This window comes from Pseudorca crassidens, chromosome 20, assembly GCF_039906515.1.
Source record: "Pseudorca crassidens isolate mPseCra1 chromosome 20, mPseCra1.hap1, whole genome shotgun sequence".
Lineage (NCBI taxonomy): Eukaryota > Metazoa > Chordata > Mammalia > Artiodactyla > Delphinidae > Pseudorca > Pseudorca crassidens.
Genome location: NC_090315.1, coordinates 26,618,616 through 26,638,518, shown reverse-complemented (window position 1 = coordinate 26,638,518; position 19,903 = coordinate 26,618,616). Strand labels below are relative to the sequence as shown.

The window sequence follows — 19,903 nt, the reverse complement described above, 5'->3', positions numbered from 1 at the left end:
TTCCCTGGTGGCACAGTGGTTGAGAACCTGCCTGCCAATGCAGGGAACACGGGTTCGAGCCCTGGTCTGGGAAGATCCCACATGCCGCGGAGCAACTGGGCCCGTGGGCCACGGCTACTGAGCCTGCGCGTCTGGAGCCTGTGCTCCGCAACAAGAGAGGCCGAGACAGTGAGGGGCCCACGCACCGCGATGAAGAGTGGCCCCCGCTCGCCGCAACTAGACGACCCAACACAGCCAAAAATAAATAAATAAATTTATAAAAAAAGAAAATAGACAGATACTTAGGTTCTTACCAAATGAGATTGATAAGTAGTGGCTGCCACACTACTATTTTCTTAATACTAGATATATGAAAAAAACAAATAGGATAAAAATAAATCATTTTAAGAAATGGGCTGAGATATGCTATTACATACACATTCCTTTCCCAGGAAGGACAAGTATTTTTTACCTACTTCATTTATTTTGTAGTCATTAATTGGAAGGGACAGAGGAGAAATACCTGCCTTTGAAATACAGGCACACAGTTAGTTATAACTTAATTATACTAGTATATCAGAGAACATACTTTAATCAGTACATTTCAGAAGAATCTATTCTTTAATAGATATTTAAATGCTGTTCATAAAACACATTTGTATTACAGAAAGAGCTTTAATGTGATTATTTAGGAAAGCATTTATTGAGTACTATTTGTGTGCCTGGTAGTTATGTGTCTAGAAATGCCTAAAATATTTCATTATTTTATGTGTAAATAATTTTATTATTTAACTTGAGAAGCTTTTAGTAAGTATTTTTACAGTTTCATCTCATTTCATTTATTGTATTCTGAGGAAAGAACTCGGATAAACTAGTTATGCAAACCAAAGAAAACTCAGGAAATAATACTATGCCTTAGGGAACCAGAACTCTACAGACCATTAGGAAAAGCTAGGGAATTAGTTTTACACAGCAGATTCCTGTGCTTTATCCTTAAATCCTTTGGTGAACACTGAATAACAAGCAGAGACAGAGAACTCCAAAGAACATGTCTTCATTCACCCAGGCTTTGTCTCCCAAAGGGGGTACTGTGTAGCCAGCCCACAGGTAGAAACATCTAGTTACAGCAACAAAGATTTAAAGTGGCGAAGTTACTGTGCCCAAATATTTCAATATCTTTCTCTTATACACTTCTTTGAAAGACTGCCTACAGGTTATTGCAGGTACAGAGATGAAAATGTTAGGTGGAAATAATCAAAAGATTCAAGTCCTTCTTTCTGCCAAGGTTGGTTTGCAAAACAACAGTGATGCATCCTCATGGAATGACTTTACTCTCTCTCAGTGGAAAAAATGGTAAGAAAAATGGTAACCGTTTCCAGTTGAGCAGGAAGTAATATCAACCAAGCATATCACCCTGCCCACTGGGCCAGGCCATAAGCCACAAGGCAGTGTGTCTCCTGTGACTGCTCCAATCCCTCTGATAAGGCAACTCTCAGCTCTTTTTCCTATCCTCTTCACTATTCTTTGTTGTTGCCATTTCTGGAAGTTAGGAATTTAACTAGTCTGCCAGTCAAATGCAGACTATGTTGCATGACACTGAGATAGATTATAAAGGCATGAGAGATACACAAGGATAGAACATAATAATTTAAAAAATATATAACATTACTATTACTACTGATAGTACATGACAAATATTTAATACTTGCTCTTTGGTAAGAACACTAAAGATGACAAGGTATCTACAAACAACAAACTACATGTTCGTGAATTTTCTGATATGTGCAACAACAGAATATGTAACGGAGTTAAGATGCATAATTTGCACTTCTCTAATCAGCTGAAAAGCAAAACTGGACTAAACCTGTATTATTGCCAAAGACTAGAATTTATTTACTTGTTCATCTTCATTATTATGAACTACATTTAATCAAAATGTTATACAAGCATAAAAGTCACAAGGATATAGTTACTAGTTACTCTGGATGTTTTGATGTTAAAGTTGCTTATGAAATTAGTTCTTTTAAAAATTTATTTTATTGGAGTATAATTGCTTTACAATGTTGTGTTCATTTCTCCTGTACAATGATACGTGAATCAGCTATATGTATACCTATATCTCCTCCCTCTTGGGCCTCCCTCCCCCACCCCATCCCACCCATCTAGGTTGTCACAGAGCACTGAGCTGAGCTCCCTGTGCTATACAGCAGGTTCCCACTAGATATCTATTTTACACATGGTAGTGTATTTATGTCAAACCTAATTAGTTGTTACAGCAACATTTCAGTTATAATAAACTGCTCCATGGACTCTCTTTAAAATATAAAAATTCTATTTTTAATTTTATAGGTTGGACAAAATTGTTTTCTATTTATTATTTTATTTCTTTATTTAACATTTAAAATTTACATTTGAGGCAGCTTAGTATAATAGAAGGAACATCAAATTGAAAATCTAAAGACCAGCCTTTTGGTGTCCCCAAACAACTTAATGTCATGAAAAGAAAAATGGGGTAAAGGGGTACTGTTCTAGATTAAAAGTGACTTAAGAGATATAGCAACTAATGCCATGTGTGGGCCTTCTTTGGGACCCTGGTATTTTTAAAACAAAGTCATTTTGGGGACAACTAGAGAAATATGAATAAAAACAGTGTACCAGGTAATATTAAGGAATTATTGCTAACTTTGTTGGGTGTGATAATGGTACTGTGTTTATTAAGAAAATGTCCTTTTTCTTACTTTAGATATATACTTACTAAAATATTGAGGGGTAAACGTCAAAATGTCATTTGGCTGTAAATTTCCTTTATAATTTACAGCCAAAACAAAGTAAAGCAAATATAGTAAATATAAATTACTAACAATTGCTTTTAAATTGCATTTAAATAATGGGTATATAGGAATTTACAAAACTATTCTGTTATTACACATTTAAATATTTTCTTAGTGAAAAGAAAAAACAATGAAGACAGACCTGGATACCAATTCTGTCACTTACCAACTGAACCCCATTTCCAAGTTATTTTTCAAATGGGAATACTGTATTACTATTACTTGTTCAGCTCATTTTATGAAATTATTTTGAGGAATAAGTAAGACAATGTTATGTTAAAACTGTTAAAATGCTTTTGAAATTATAGAGTTCAATTTTTATGTTCAATTGTTATGTTCAAATTATGTTAGCAAACTCCTTTTATTTGACTTCTCAAACTCAGGTTGGAAGAAGTGCCTCATTGATTTCACTTCAGGAGGTGTCCTCTTCTAAAATAAGTAACTAAATTTTTTAAAACACTTACTTTTTAAGGTCCTCCCAAAACTTGAGTTATTAAAAGTAAACATTATCTATCACATTTACCTTTTAAAACCTTCAGTACCATAAACAAAGATAGTTGGAGATCTAAAAATTTCCCGTCTGGCTTCTATTTACAAAATCTCAGCAGTTCTGTGAGCAAATTATAGAAAACATTGTACTCAGCAGCCACCAAAGAAAGAAGATGACTTTTTTTAAAAAATAAATTTATTTATGGCTGTGTTGGGTCTTCGTTGCTGCATGTGGGCTTTCTCTAGTTGAGGCGAGCGAGGGCTACTCTTTGTTGCGGAGCAGAGGCTCTAGGCGCACAGGCTTCAGTAGTTGTGGCACGTGGGCTCAGTAGTTGTGGCTGGCGGGCTAGAGCGCAGGCTCAGCAGTTGTGGCACATGGGCTTAGTTGCTTCGCGGCATGTGGGATCTTCCCGGACCAGGGATCAAACTTGTGGCCCCTGCACTGGCAGGCAGATTCTTAACCACAGAGCCACCAAGGAAGTCCCAGAAGGTTCATTTGAGCACAAATGAATCTAACTTATTTGCCAGATTGTTAAAAATACATTATTCATTCAAAAATATTGGCCAAGTTAATCTGTTTAGCTTGGAATTCTTCAAAAGACTACAACAGAAACAGCCAAATAGCCTTATATATGAACAGACACTTAGAGAAAGTAAATAACCAAGTGAGTCACACAGTTTAGAAAATCAAAGACATTTTAATCCATTTTTAGAACTACTAATACAAAAGAGCATTAATTCCTTTGCATGGGAAAATCTGGCTTCTTACCCTCATTCCTGCTGACAAAGTCACCAAACCTGATTTGACAATTCCAATGTAAAAGCACTTAATGCAAAATGGGGAAAGCAAGCAAGCAAGCAACTGTGGAAGGTCAAAAGAATGAAGGTTATTCTTGGACCAGATCCTTATAAATTCAGTCTGCCTAAAGAACCAGCGACATGCTCTATTTGACAATAAGCAAATGAGAGAGAGGCAGATGCACACTACTGACCAGATCAACCTTCAAATGTAGCATGGTCTGACTTGACAATGAATTCCTCCACAATGCTGGAAAAATGTGAAGAGGTGGCCTAGTATTCCTATACAGTCCTGGGAATAAGTTTATCCTTCTAAAAACTCTCTTAATGTGAGGTTGGTTAGCATGTTGTGTATGTATTGGCATTTTCCTTTCCAACCTGCCCCAATTAAGGAGTGAAATATAAAATAAGGTACATGGAAACCTGACATCACTGGTAAATCAGAACAGCTGACATTTTCTGAAAAAATGTTATAAAGAATAGCACTGATCCACAGCAAGAAACAATTTTTAAAATAATCATTTTGAGGTTATTTCAAGATACTAAGAAGTATTTGCCAAGTTTACTATTAAACACGTGAACAAATAACTGTGCAAACATTTTACTAAGCTATATGACAGGAGATGAAAAGTTGCAAGAAGGGACTGTTCTGCTTGATTCCTATTAATACAAAGAGGGAGACAATTTGATGAGGCAAAGTGAGCTTCCTGTTTGGTAACTGGAGAGAAATCACTCACCCACTCTACCTCTGATCTAATCATAACAGAATAGAGGTAGAACTCCATCATCTCACTTCTTTACCTCGTATCAAATGGCAAAAGCAAAGTACTATGAATGAGTATCAAACCAGGCTAATGAACTCAGAGCTGCAATTATATCCTTTTTCCTTTACTGCACAAGCAATGTTATGGTCTGGTACCTATGACACCAAAGGACTTCTCTTAAGCACTGGATGTGTGATCCACAGATGCAGCTGTGGGCATTAGAAGACAAGACATGCATGGATCATAATGGCTTACAGAGGATGTCCTGGCAGTATGAAAAGCAGGGATGAAAAAGACTTGATAACATATATGCTCAGGGGTTGTCTCCTGAATAATAGACCTAGAACAGAAAGCAGTTGATTGGAGGTCTTTACAGTAATGGGCCTGTCAGGAACTTAATCTATTTCAACATGAAAGCTGGAGCACAAATCAATAATGAGACAGCAAATCAAATCATTATCACACTAGAATACCATTCCTGTGAGCAGGTTAATTTTGTTCACTGGAGTGCCTGATAGCAGTAATGTTGAAGAAATTGCATTGGCAGGATTAACCTTGGGAAAAAGAGAAAAGAAACATGGTGGTATTGGTTTAAAGCAATTGAGGCAGTGGGTGATGTAAATAAATAAAATTTAAAAATCCAAAAACCTCAGAGAGAGAGGTTAAAACAGAGAGATACAAGCATACATAGTGCAGGAGAATTATGTGTAAGATGTACCATGACTCAGACAAATGTTCTTATTTTTTATGTCCATTCAGCCTAATGAATGTTAGCATTTCAGGAGGAATATGGTGTTAAAAGCTGGCTAAACTATCAATCTCTTTAAGCATAATCAACATTTGAAAGATAGAAACAACAGTAAAAAGTCAGATATGAATGAGTCTGAAATACTTTAATTAACCTGTAAGGAAATTAAAAAAATGTTTTCTATAAATCCCTTCCCTTCTTTCTTTTAAAATCATGCTACAAACACAAACGGGTGACTTAGAAGAGCAAGAAACTCAACAATTTATAAGAAATTTGACACTCAAGGACTCTATAAATGAATAATTTGCTCTTAAGCAAGGTTTTAAGCAAAACCTTCCAGGGACTAATTCCAGGTAAATTTTGTAAAGATACATAAATAGAGTATGTGTTTGCTGCTAGCAGTAAATGCAAGGAAGCTGTTCATTTAAGGAGCTGAGGTCTGAGTAAAATTTATTTAAAATAAGTTCCAATAAAAATATATTAAAAAGATACAAAATTATCTTTTTTCTTTTCAGAAGGGCACTATCACAAGCCTCACAGACAGGATAACTGCAGTTCTCTGAGGTTGTTAGATATCCCTTGAGTAGAGACAGGGTTCCAAAACCTTTCTGTTAATATGGTGGAGGAGCACCATGGGCAGGCACAGGAGAATATTTTTTTAAATTTTTATTTAATTAATTTATTTATTTGGCTGTGTTGGGTCTTTGCTGCCGCACGTGGGCTTTCTCTAGTAGCAGTGAGTGGGCGCTACTCTTTGTTGTGGTGCGCAGGCTTCTCATTGCGTTGGCTTCTCTTGTGGAGCCTGGGCTCTAGGTGTGCGGGCTTCAGTAGTTGTGGCTCGCAGGCTCTAGAGCGCAGGCTCAGTAGTTGTGGCACACGGGCTCTAGAGCGCAGGCTCAGTAGTTGTGGCACATGGGCTCAGTTGCTCCGCGGCATGTGGGATCCTCCCGGACCAGGGCTCAAACCCATGTACCCTGCATTGGCAGGTGGATTCTTAACCACTGCGCCACCACGGAAGTCCCCACAGTACAATTTTTCAGAGTCTGCCATGTGCTTCATGAGGTCCCACCAGATGATGGTGGGGTAAGACCATGTCAGATGGCAGCAGAGAATCCAAAAGGGATTTTGAGTTTCATTTTATGAAATGCTTGGGATCATTCCACTGGGCCTTGAAGGAGAATCAACTATGGTGGAAAGGGATACCTCGAGGGTGAACATCTCTTGTGGGAGCAGAGGGTCTTTGCAAACCTAGGACTGGAAGACAAGGGTGAGTATGTGTGTGTTTGTTGGAGGGGGTGGGTGGGGCATGGGATCCTCCTCCTTGGGATTTGTAGTCTGCAGAAAGAAAGCCCCAGAGGTACTTGCTCTCCAAATGCCACAAGATAGAGGACCTCAAATTACCAAATGTCACAGCAATACTGTTTAAGTTTTATCCTTTGCAAAAGATCTTCACATTCCTTACCCAGAACCGCCACAAACCAATGAAGAAGCCAAAGCAGGGACAGCCTCCCTATTTTATATATATGAGAGCTGGAAGAGGGATGGGGAAGCATGAACTCTGGAGTCATTCACCCTAGGTTCAAATCATGGTTCTTAGTATTGTGACCAAGTGCAAGTTACTTAACTTCACTGAATTTTCATAGTATCTTAATATATCTCTTGCACTGTACAAGGGGCTAACCTAGAATTAGTTCCAAATCATCCCTATTTTCTTGGTCTCATGATGAATAAAGGGGGCAAAATCTTATTTTTTATGTTTGTTAATTTGTAACTGTTCAGCCTCCTTGGTGTGTCTTGTACTGTACAATACTAAATAGTACTGATCCTAGATTGGAGGACTGACAAACTAAAGACAAAAACCATCAGGAGACAATGCACATCATAGCTGCTACATGAATACTTGAATGTAAAATGGGTCATAGGCTGAAATCATGTAGAAGGTACCATAAAGGTCATAAGGTTTTAGAAACAAACAGTAAGGCCTGTCTCCCTTAAAAGAGAGCAACACTATACATAAGTGAAAACATGCACAAAGTATTTAAGATTGAAGAACAAGAACTTTGGAGTCAGGCAGTCCTGGGTATAAATCCCAGTTCTTTCACTTACTGATTTAAGTTACCTAAGCTCTCTGAATCTCAAGTTGTTTACTTTAAAATGGGGGTCCTAGTGACTACCTCAAAGTTGTATGGATTAAATCAGATAATATATATGAAGTATTTTTAGCATACTGTCTAGCATATAATAGGTGTGCAATAAATAACATATGGTTATGGAGATGGAGGAGGAAAGGAGGATGAAACCGTTCATCAGAGTAAACTTTTGAGTGCAAAAACAACATGTTACTCACATATGTACCCCCTTAGATCCTTACAGGGAATGCTGATTAGAGAAGTACCATTATAAGGTAATTTGTACCATGCCCTGATATGATTAACTGCACCATTCCATTAATAAGTGGAAAAAGTGCTACATCCTTCTATTCTCTATATGTATGATTAAATTTTCATATAAACAAGGCCCTGTTTAACTTTGTCATTTCCTGAAGGACATGACTTGTACAAACCAAGCGCATTTATCAAAATTAAAAGAGTCTTTTATTTCTCTGAGTAGAGAGCCATGCTTTTATTTTTCCTAAATTCCCCATCACTAGCTCAAGGCAAACTACCTGAATCTACTTATAACCTATATATTAAACAATCTGTCAAATTTTATTGAACATCTCTTGTGGGCTAGAACACAATACAGATAGGAAGAGAAGATCTGGTTTCTATCCTGAGCAGACGTAAATTTCTTAAATAAATTACTTCTTATTTAAAAAAAAAAAAAAAAGACTCCGGGACTTCCCTAGTGGCACAGTGGTTAAGAATCTGCCTGCCAATGCAGGGGACACGGGTTTGATCCCTGGTCTGGGAAGATCCCACATGCCGCAGAGCAACTAGGCCCACGTGCCACAAATACTGAGCCTGCACTCTAGAGCCCGCAAGCCAAGCTACGGAAGCCCGTGCACCTAGAGCCCGTGCACTGCAATGAAGAGTAGCCCCCACTCGCCACAAGTAGAGAAAGCCCGCGCACAGCAACAAAGACCCAACACAGCCAAAAGTAAATTTTAAAAATATAAATAAATTAAAAAAAAATCAGACTCCTTCCCAACTGACAATGTCCCAGTGTTTAGAGCTGACCCTGTGAGTCCAGCATATGGGGGAAATACATATAATAAGTTGGGCAGGGACAATGTTAATACCCACAATGGGAATATAATGCCTCGATTAATTCCAGGATGAGTTTCAGGACAGTGAATAAAGTTTCCCGGCAAATTTCTCCATTAGGAGGCTTTTTTCTATCATTAGATTTTTTCTATCATTAGATACTAAGTCAGATGCTCTGTCCTGACATTTTTATTTCGGGTGACAGTTTGAGAAAAAAAGAGTATTTTATTTCTCACAGAAGGCACTGAACATATAGAATAGCAGATACAAAAACAGGAAGAAAACTATTTTTAGAATAAACTAAACATACTTCATTCCCATGCAGAGAAAGAAGCTTCAGGTCAGATGGATTCAAGGAAGAAAATTACATTGGATTTTTGAGAGAACATAAATTAGCCTAAAATGCTGAATAAGCAGTAAAGGAAAATCTACTTAGAGGCTGAAAAACACAGCATTGTAAAATCCTGGGGAACAGTTAACTTTTACTTTAAGCCTTTGCTTAAGTCACCGTAAGGATGACTATCACTTAAAGAGTCCCCTGAATAGAACATTTACTACAAATAATATGATTTGGAAGAGTTATAACCTATACTTCTTAGTCAGCCTCAGAGAAATGCCTGAATCTGTGACAACAGAGTACTTTTAATACCTGTATGGATACAAAGAATCACACCTCTTTTCATTTAGAGACAACTCACATGAAAGACCCATTTCTGCATCCTCATATATAGTCAAGAATTAGAGCTGAAAATTTTAGAGCTAACAGAGACCGAAAAATCAGGATATGATTCACAGTTCTTATAACTGATTTGGAATACATCCTAATATTTGAAAGGAATTATTGTAAGGGATGAAAACGAAGGTCAAGTTCTATGCAGAGTGAGTTCATTTCTCAATCAAAAGAAAGAGGAGATAAAGAATGGGAAGCGTACCTGAAATATACTCTAACTAAAATCAGGTAAACAGTTTAAAAACTAATAACCTCAACTAAAAAAATTTAAGTAAAACTGAAAAACATAACTTACAAAGTAGAAATCTCCCAGAGAAAATAATTGACACCGATTTTATGTATATTTTTCCACATATATATTATACATATATATATATATATATATACAGTATTATTGTTCTTTTATAAAAAATAGAACAATATATTTGCAACTTTTTTTTTTACTTAATTTATCTTGGACATTTATAAATATCAGTATATTGACTCTATCTTGTTACTTGTAATGGCTGCACAGCATTTTATTGTATGGCCCACTATTTCAAACAAGCATGAAATGAAGACTGCTGTTAAAGTATATCTAAATTCCTAGAATGAGAATTGTTGAAACGAGAGGCATTCAGATACTTCCAATAAGCAACTAGTTTTTAATGTAATTTTTTGAAGGAAAAAATGGGTAATCATTTTACATAAAGTGCTTCATACTCACATGCAAAATTAAAACAAAGAAATGAAAGGGAAAATGAAATCAATCCAGCAATAGAAGGAAAAAAAAAAAAAAAGAAACAACAAGAAAGCATGGTAACTAAAAAACAAAATATAATGGTAGAAATAAGTCAAAATATAAATGAAATGGCACAAATATCACATATATTTCTATTAAAAGATAATCAGACTGGATTAAAAGTAAATATGGCATGAATGTTAAATATAAAAGACATATCTATGCAAAATGAAAAAAGAACATTGAAGGTAAAGGAATGGAAGACAGTATACCAAGCTAATAAAAACAAAAACAGAAAGCAGGCATGGCAGTAATATTAGACACAAATAATTCATTTGTTATATTTCATGCATTGTAATGGGACCATGGTTATGCTTTTAAAAAGTCCTTATGTCTTAGAGATACACACTGAAGTATTTACAGATTAAATGATATGATGGATTTGCTTTAAATCTAGACGGGAGTGTGGGTGAGGTAGGTAGTGGGGGGGTATGAGTGAAATAAGATTGGCCATATGATGATATTGTTGAAGCTGAGTAATAGTATGGGCTTTATTATACTATTTTCTATACTTTTGTAGATGCTTGAAATTAAAAATAATTTTTTAAAAATAATTCAATTACAAAATAAATGACACAAGGAAAGATTCATTGTTAAAACATGGCAACATGGACAAAAACAAAGCTTTAAAATATATAAAGCAAAACGGATAAAAATGCAAGGAGAGATTGACAAATTCATAATCAGGAGAACATTTTACAATTTATCAGCAATCGAAAGTCAAGTAGGACAGAAATAGTAAAGATATTGATGATCTAATTATACAACTAGCAAGCTAAACACTTATTCACACTCACACACATTCACAGGTATTTGCGCCTGACAGGCTACATAGTCTTTTCAAACACTTGATCATCCCCCAAATTGGCCACATATTAGGTTACTCTATATGCTCAAGTATTGTTTTTTGTTGACTTTTTTACAATTAGAACATATTCACATGATACCTGCATTCAATACAATCAAAAATATGTTTAAAAAAATGAAAAGACTCATTTGTACTTTACTCGGTTGTGGCAGGCCTTTTAAACATATTATTTTGTTTCACCTCACACAAAACAATGAGGCTGGTATGAAAACAGGAGGGAGGTTCAGCCACTGACCTCAGGCCACTGAGATGATGAGTGGCGGTCTGCACTTGCACTCAGTTCCGCTGGATGCCAGAGCCTGGTCACGTGCTTACTGCACTGCCTCACACAGTGCTTGACTAAGAAGATTCAAGATCACCAGAGCCTTACTTTCAACTTCTCCAAACAGAACACTTACAATTTTAATGACTAAAATTTAGATTTTGGTAGAAAATGGATACATAAGAATATTCTTAAAAGGACCAAGTTTTTATTTGAGTGTGTCCTCCTGACACCTAATTTTACTAAAAAAAACCCCACTCTTCTCTTAAGTCTTATCCACTTATTTAGAGGATTTTTTACAAGTATTGTGCATAATGGGGTTTTTGTTTGTTTGTTTTATTGTTTAACATGATACACCTGCTTAAACCCCTGGAGTTTGATTTTACCAGAGAACAGAGTTATTCCCCTACATCTCATGTTGGGAGTTAAATATGTTTAACAGGAGGGTTTTTTTCAGGCCACTAGTATTTATTTCTTCATACCACCAGATGTTGTCTCTATGACTTAGGGCAAGATGCACTTTCCTAAATACCCACCAGATCTGGGGCAGCACTTCACTCAGAGAGGCCAAGGACCACTTGAACAATTCTCTTTATGCAAATGCAAAGTACTTTACTCACCCAATTCGTATTTTCAGCATGCCACGGAATAACTCCGGGTTATTGGAGATGATCCAGCCAATATGGATGACCAGTTCTTGCTGAATGACCGCCTCCCTCTCATCATGGGTATTACACTTGTAATAGATGATGTCCTTAATCACTCTTGGAGACAAAGGATTAGAGATAACCTCTTCTTCATGTCCAAAGGCACCCAGAGTTACCTATAGGTGGCAGAATTTTTTTGTAAAAATGTCCTAGCTACTAACAGATAAAAGAAAAAAATTCAAGGCTCAGGATGACTGGCAGGATGAAATTACTCTATGCAAGCTAGGGAATTAGGTAGAATAACTGTTCCTGCTACTTATTAAAATGGCTTTCAAAGCATGACTCCCACTGGAGTTCATGATGGTTCAGTCTGGTCTGAAATACAAGGGCAGGTGAGGGTCCTGGTTAGGAGAGTGGAGGTGAATGGATAAAATCAGGGAAGGAATATAAATAACTAATGAGATAAAATTATTCTGAATGACTTTAGTACTAGAAACCCCCCAGAGAAACCAGAATACATTGACTAGTTTTACTTTAGTGCACAGCCTATGTTTGAGAGTATATCCTTCACCTCTTTTACAGTTTCTCATGTGGAAGTGTTTACTCTTTAACAACACTGTAATCTTTTCAAAGGCAGGTGTAAGGACATAGAGTTGTAGTGTAGCCCCACTTTTCCTGGCGTAGTTCTAGGCACTCATTTTCAGTGAGTGCTGAAATACTTGTTGATGTATCTCTGGCCTGTGGAGGGGAATAAACAAGACTGCCCACAAGCCTGCGAAATGAGAAAGCACAGAGGGAAATGGCAATGAAAATTCAAAGCCAAGAGTGCTGTTGAGCCTGGGCAAGAGAAATAAATACTCTGCTCCCCCCTTCTCCTCTCGCCTTAGCATTCTGCCTCCCAGAAAAGTCTGAAGCCCCTCCTTCCTCCTCATTACCCCTCTCCCACTCTCTTCCTTGTACAGTGCACGATTATAAGATGCAGGAAAAAGAAGAGGACATCAAAGGGCCCTGTGTTTTCTGAGATGAGGGGAGAAGGCAGAACAGGTGTCTTCTGCCCCAACTTTGTGATGGAGTGAAAACTGAGAACTGCTAGTTTATTGTAACACAACTGGTACCAACCAGTTAGTCCAAGTGCGATTACTTTTATTAAAATGTCATCTTGTAAAGAAGAAAGCAAACAGAAGGCACATCATTGCCTCCGGAAGCAATGATGACTAAAGCACTATTTCATTCCAGGGAGCTTGAGATGATCGGAAAGTGCTCTGTAGAAACAATATTACTTCAGTTCTCAGGGTGTAATTTCATAAATAAGCAATTACAAACTTGGAATGTTCCATTCTCATTTCTTTTTTGTAAAAGTGTAAGATGCAGTGAATGAATGGACTTCATACACCTGAAGCAGAGCTGTCAGCCTCCCAGGTACCCAGCTCTGTAAGTGACTATTTCCCTGGGAGATGTGCTGGTCTGGTGGGCAATGGTCCAGCCACAGCCTCAGGACAGGCTCCAAGGCCTCCAGGATTCTGCTCTGTGAACAGAATCTCAGAATCACAGGCTGTAATCTCCCTGTAGATAGTGTATAGAATGGACATGACCAACCCTAACCTACCCCTCCTCTCCAACTGTCAGGTGCCAGTGACCTCAGAGATCATCAAAACCTTCTCATACATCGTAGAATTAACTATATTTTCAGATATACTACAGGGGCCTAAAATCCAAGGAAAAATAGCTTCCCAAAGCCTGTTTACTTTCTTTAAGGGGTGGCTCAGTCCAAGGCAGCAATACAGGACTCTGTGGCTGGATTTGAGGATTGCAGTGAGGAAAGGAACCCCATAAGTTACTACCTGTGTCTTGGTCTTTTTAGCTGACGAATGAGAATGAAAATTCTACCTCTTAATAATTTGGAGAAAATAACATATGTGAAAAGTGATTTAAATTTTTCTTAGGAGTTTTTTTTATTAGTACAATAATTTTTTCATTGTTATTAAATATTACAGAATAAAATATTCTTTCAACTTTTCAAAAGCTAGATGTCAAGATGAAATCATTTCTGTTTTAATGAGTTAAGAGCCCTGAGATATGAACAATGGGTTGATTCCATCAGAGAAGGTTAAAGTTTTTTGTATTATTATATCCCTAGGTTAACTATCAGGAAGACATGACAAAGCACACATACTCCCAAAGGAGAGATAGAAAGCAAGCAGGTTTTCATTCCAATCAAATGATTATTCAGCCAGGTAATTAGAGCTTATAGAAAATAAAACAAAAAATGAGCAGCCATATTCCACTCCACATAGCCACGTGCACAGGCTCAATTCAACCCACATTCACCAAGTGCCTCTCAAAGGCCATGTTGGGCACACTGGGACAGGTGCTGGACAAGACATGGACCATGACCTCTGGGGGTTCACGGCCTACCCTGGGGTGAGAGACACACATTTAAATGAACTGGGATCCAGGGCAGGTTGTGAGGAGTGTCACAGGCCTACTGTGAGAACCCAGAGAAAGGGACTGCTAACTGGAGATGGCTCTGTGAGGAGAAGATGACAAGAGCTGGCCTTGGTGGGAGGGGAGGAGCTGGAAGGAGAGGTGGTCCAGAAGGTTAAGGATGTGGGGAGTCAATGCATTTCTAAGGGGGAGAAGAATCTTAAGAGGAGGAGAAGGGAAAATGCGCCCTTCACTGCTCCCTATCTTTGTTCTACCTATCCTAAGCCTGTCTGGAGTGCTTTAGTAGGTATCATACCATTTTCTTTGTCAGTATCTTCACTGATCTCAAGTTAACACAGAAGTTGAAAATTAAAGCTCTGAGGTGCAGCACAAATACTTAGTATCTGTGCATCTTTAAGACTAGATTTTGCTTGGGGAAGGAGCCTTTTGTAGAAATGCCTGAGCCGTGACTGTGAGAGACCTATGACACTGAGGCTTGCCAGATTTAAAAGCCAGGGTCCTGCCCAGAAACGTTTGTGACTGTGACGAAGAGTCTGAAAATCAGATACTTACCTGTTTGCCCTGCACTAAAACATTAGTAATGGATGGGGCCAGGCTGTCCACTAGTTTACTTAAAAGACTTGCTGTATGGCGCACCACCGACCTGGGGGTGAAGAAGAGAGCAGGCCAGAGGTTGACAAATCTAAATGATGAATGAGTGGGGCCCTTGAACGGGGAGACTTAAAAATATACACAATTAGGTCCTCATGTAATAATATGGAGGAAACAATGACCCCAAGACACTCGACCTAACAGCTGAAATCTCCCAGATTGTAGGACCAACCAGAATTAGGGAGGGATAACCTCATCCTCACCTCTGCCACCAGCATTATTTGTGCCATTAACAATTTAAAAAGAAAGAAAAGGGAGCCTAACTATCCCTTTGGCAGGGAGTGGCATAGGAGGAAGAATTGATTATTCTGATTTTGCATTAAAAAATTCATTATTAAGACTGTCACTGGTACATGCCCTCTATTCCTATAACCCGCTTTAAATCAAGTTTCTTTCGGTGCCTACATAACCAAATCCCTGGATCAGGGGACTCACTTAGTACTCAATTTTAGGAAGTGATACAATGAAATACCAGTATTTTTTTTCTTGCCAGAATGTTGGAGGAAGGAATTCACACTGCTATTTTTACATTTCTGAAAAAGTCTTAGACTGTAAGGAGAACAGATTTTTAAGCACAGCACCTGCAATACATAAGACACTTTTGCCCCCTCAAAAGTAAAAATTCATGTGGGACTTTTAGATGGAGAAAATAAAATAAAAATGTAGGTTTAAAACTGTTTTCTTGTATTTCAGGACATCTATGGGAGCTGACCAATAAAAAACACTTACATTGCTTAATCTCAACATAGATGAACTAGTAGAAAATTAAGTCATATCTGATAAAGTTAGTGAAACAAACACTTTTAGAGAAGCTTTCACCCACACATTGTAAGACCAAAAGACATATTTAACCCTCAGAACGCAAATAAGCCCACACATTTCAAGCAGCTTGAGTTTCCACATTCTGTGCATGTTACCTGTTTCCCATGTACCAGAAAAGTAGTAATGTGTGGGGCTATAGAGGAAGGAAATTTCTGGGTAAATGCAGCCCCGTAGCGTACCGCCAACCTGGGTATGTCAGTGGAAAGCCATAAAAGGGAAAATACAGTAAATAAAACTTCCAGGAGTTTGTTCTTTTAAACATAACAGTCAGGACTCTAAATGTTTGCTAATGATTTATCTAAAATATAAGTATTAAACATAAAGCAAATACAGGTTTGCTTAACCGAAGATAAGATTATAGACCACATTTGAAATTTACTGACTAAAAAGCAACACCTATTGGTTTGCATGCCTTACTGTGCTGAGAATTTACAGTGAAAATCTGAGACTTAACCACAGGACTATTACATAATTTCTTCTGGGTTGGAATGGTATATTTATTATAAATCATAGAGTTGAAATACTGCTAAGAGACTGTTTTGTCTAATCCCCTTATTTTAGAGATTAGAAAACAGGCTCATCAAGGTTAAGGGAGTTTCTTATGACACTGCTTGAAACTTTTTTTTCAAAATTAGATAATAATGGGTTATTAAAAATATATATATATTTATATACTCTTAATTTCAAAATGTTAGATTTTGCTAGTAAAACTGTTATAATTGCTTCAAAAATGAAGATGGCATGCATTTAGACATACCTACCCCATTGTGAAATAAAACAACCTTATCTCAACTTACCTAATTTTTCTTCAGTCTCTGGGAAGAGACTACCTCTGCAGAACGTATCAGTTACTTGTTATGAAGCAACTACAATCACTGGGATTCATTCAACTTAAGTCATGAGAGAACTATTTCCTAAGTATATTATTTTTTGCTTGTGATTAAATGAAACACTGGTCTCTTCATGACCTTCTATAACAGAACAAGTTTCCCAAATACAAATTAGAACCTAAAGCATCTTGCAGGGACAGAGGAGGTGCAGGGTAGGAAAGAGCCATTGGAACATCATTCCAGTGCATCCTCTCCAGGTTCTATTCCTATGGGTGTCTTTACTCCCAGACATGTTTTTAATAACTTGGGAGAGCCATGATAAAATGCAATGTAGGCAGATTCTTAGAAAGTAGGCTGAGTCACAGTGCTGTAACCTTGGAGTTTAAAAGTAAAAATTAGGATGAATAACCACCTTTAAGACTGGTCCATTACCTTTAGGATACTGAATATGAAAACATAAAAATAAAACATAATGACAAGGACGCTAATACGAACCAACATTTTTTGCTGCCAGCTCTTCTATAGACTCTCTCAATGTGATCAGAAACGGTACCTAGACATCAGATAATAGAGTCTTTGTTGAAAAATGCTTTTTATTAAATGCATAACATTTATTCCCCTTAAAAAAAACACTCTTGAATTTTCATTTTGTTCCATTAGAGTTAATACATCCATCCATTAATGTTCTGAACTACCTGACATATTTAAATATGTAACCCAAATATATAGTGTGAATGTCTCCAACCCTTGTTACTACTTAGTTTGAGTATATGATTTGGAATAAGTACTTTATTTCTTGAAATTCATTGTTTTCTTAATACACAATCTATGTTTTTAATAAATAAAAATAAGTTATTTTAATTTACTATAGAAAATAAAAAACAGAATATAGCAAATTGAACAAATACTATAGACTGACTATACATAATTCTTCATTTATTTGTTCAAAAAAACTTTATGGTGATTCTGTTATATGCATGATCATATACCAGTGCTCAAAAAATACCACTGGGTTTCATTCTTTGGGAGCAATTTACATGTGGTCTGGCATCATGACTGGTTTGTCAGTAAATTAACCACGTGACAGGACAGAGCACAAAAAAGGGTAAACAAGGGTAAAGGACAAGATCTTTATCATTTTACCCTGAACTTATTTTTATAACAAATTGGATAAAATTATATTCAGATTCTGTAGATGCTTATGATTTTCAATATATAAGGTTTCACAGATTTAAAACATTTAAAGTCTTTTAAATATCTAAGTAACAGATGAATATTATTCCCAAGTTTATAAAAATGGTTTAAAAAATAATTCTCTCAACATTTTCATTATAAACTATTTTATATAAATTTTGTTTCATTTTAAAGCACTACTAAAATAAACATTCTGAATTCTAGGTTCCTAATGAAATGTCTGCTTTTTAATTATCCTATTGTTTTAAAGTATAAATTTTGATGTCCTCAATATAACTAGGATCCTGTTTACACTTTGAGTTTCAAGATTAATTAGAAACATGAAGGATTCTGTTTGAAATTTGCTTAAAGTTCTTCTGCCTTAATAATATTAAGTTAAAAAATTAAGACTATTCAATTCACTGTATAATACTCAAGCCAGTTATCTCTTAGCTACAATAATGCAAAAACTAAGTAGACCTTATTTGAGTAAACAATTATGTTTAGTTCACTACCAGAACTATAAGTTTTATTAATTACATTGCTGTTTAGAATATTGACTCAATTTCTAAATCTAACTAAACAATATGCATCTCTGGACAGAGAACTTTCAGATGAGCTAAAAACTTTGAGTAGCTAGACATTAAATACTTGAAATGTATCCTACATTATTCTGTATTATAAAATGCTGGAAGTAGACCATGATGTAGAATTCAAAGATTCCTTAGAGTAGTGACTCAACATACGAGTGTAGATTTCAGGGATAATTGGGTTTCATCCTTAATGCAGAGTGGACATGAACATGATTAGAATGATTTATTCTTGTAAACAGTCTTGAGAGTGCAATTCTACTAAATGCCATGTTCCATTTCAAATGGCTGCTGCAGACCATGAAGGAGCTAATTTTTATAGCTATAATGATTGAATATTGTTCTTGGAAACATACAGAAAAAAAAACTGGAAACAGAAACTGTCAATAAACAACTATGGAGTTATCAGAGGTTAACAGTCACAGGCAGAATCCAGGTTCCAACACCATTCAGACAATCAGAGAAGGGGGTATGAATTTTCCTTTTAAAAGTTTTTTTTTAAAAAAGGTTTAATAGAGGAGAAAATAATTTGTAACATTTTAGTGGATATTCATTATGCATATTTGATATAAGTTCAAAAATAGAGAGGTCTTTTTATTTAAAAATGTTCTCTTAGACATGTACTCTTACCTTCCTTTGTGATGAAGTTGGGCCCTTCTCTTTTCAGCAGTATACCCAGCAGGATGGCTTGGCTAGCCAGACAACTACAGTCCTGAAAATATAAATCACTATGAGTAACTGTAATGAATGGGTACAAAAATTACCACAGGGGATAACTAATCATGAAACCACATGATGCAAAGAGGAAATATTCTGCTATGCAATTGAGAAAAGATAAAATGTCATTGATATACTACTGAACGTAAGATGACATTATACAACTATTTATTTTAGCTATCCTGGAAACAGTGGGTAGGCAAGCTAGCTTCCTGGGGTAGTAGGATTTACTAATCAAATTTTCCAGGAAACAAGATAAGTAATGAATAGAAAATATGTTGTCTACAAGCATTAATACTGATTCTGCCACTCTCTGAGAGATTCGGTCAAGTCATTTAATCACTCCCTTGTTGACTTTACTTGTTCATAAATGGGAGACCATGTTGCTGTCAACCCAATGTGGAGAGAAGGATGAAAGGAGGGGATGTATGTAGACCACTTATTATATGCATTATGTTTTATGCCTACTATATCATATTTATGCTTATGTCGATCCATAGATAATATCGATCAATCACAAGAACTGGTATCTGACAGGTTATATATTTAGCCTACATGCTCAAATTTGTATG

At 36.5% G+C, this 19,903-nt stretch overlaps 1 protein-coding gene across 7 annotated transcripts in view; it reads right to left on the bottom strand.

The window, feature by feature from the left end:
- Positions 1-19,903, bottom strand: part of PHKB (phosphorylase kinase regulatory subunit beta) — a 193,668-nt gene that overhangs the window by 14,414 nt on the left and 159,351 nt on the right. For 5 of the 7 annotated variants that reach the window (XM_067718117.1, XM_067718115.1, XM_067718118.1 and 2 more), the window contains 4 exons: positions 19,245-19,326; positions 17,347-17,404; positions 15,101-15,191; positions 12,077-12,279 (listed from right to left, as the gene is read on the bottom strand). In XM_067718117.1, the coding sequence (XP_067574218.1) occupies positions 12,077-12,279; positions 15,101-15,191; positions 17,347-17,404; positions 19,245-19,326 (434 nt within the window). Of the gene's footprint in view, positions 1-12,076; positions 12,280-15,100; positions 15,192-16,116; positions 16,208-17,346; positions 17,405-19,244; positions 19,327-19,903 lie in introns of all 7 variants that reach the window. The other 2 variants (XM_067718116.1, XM_067718114.1) reach the window with 1 other exon arrangement.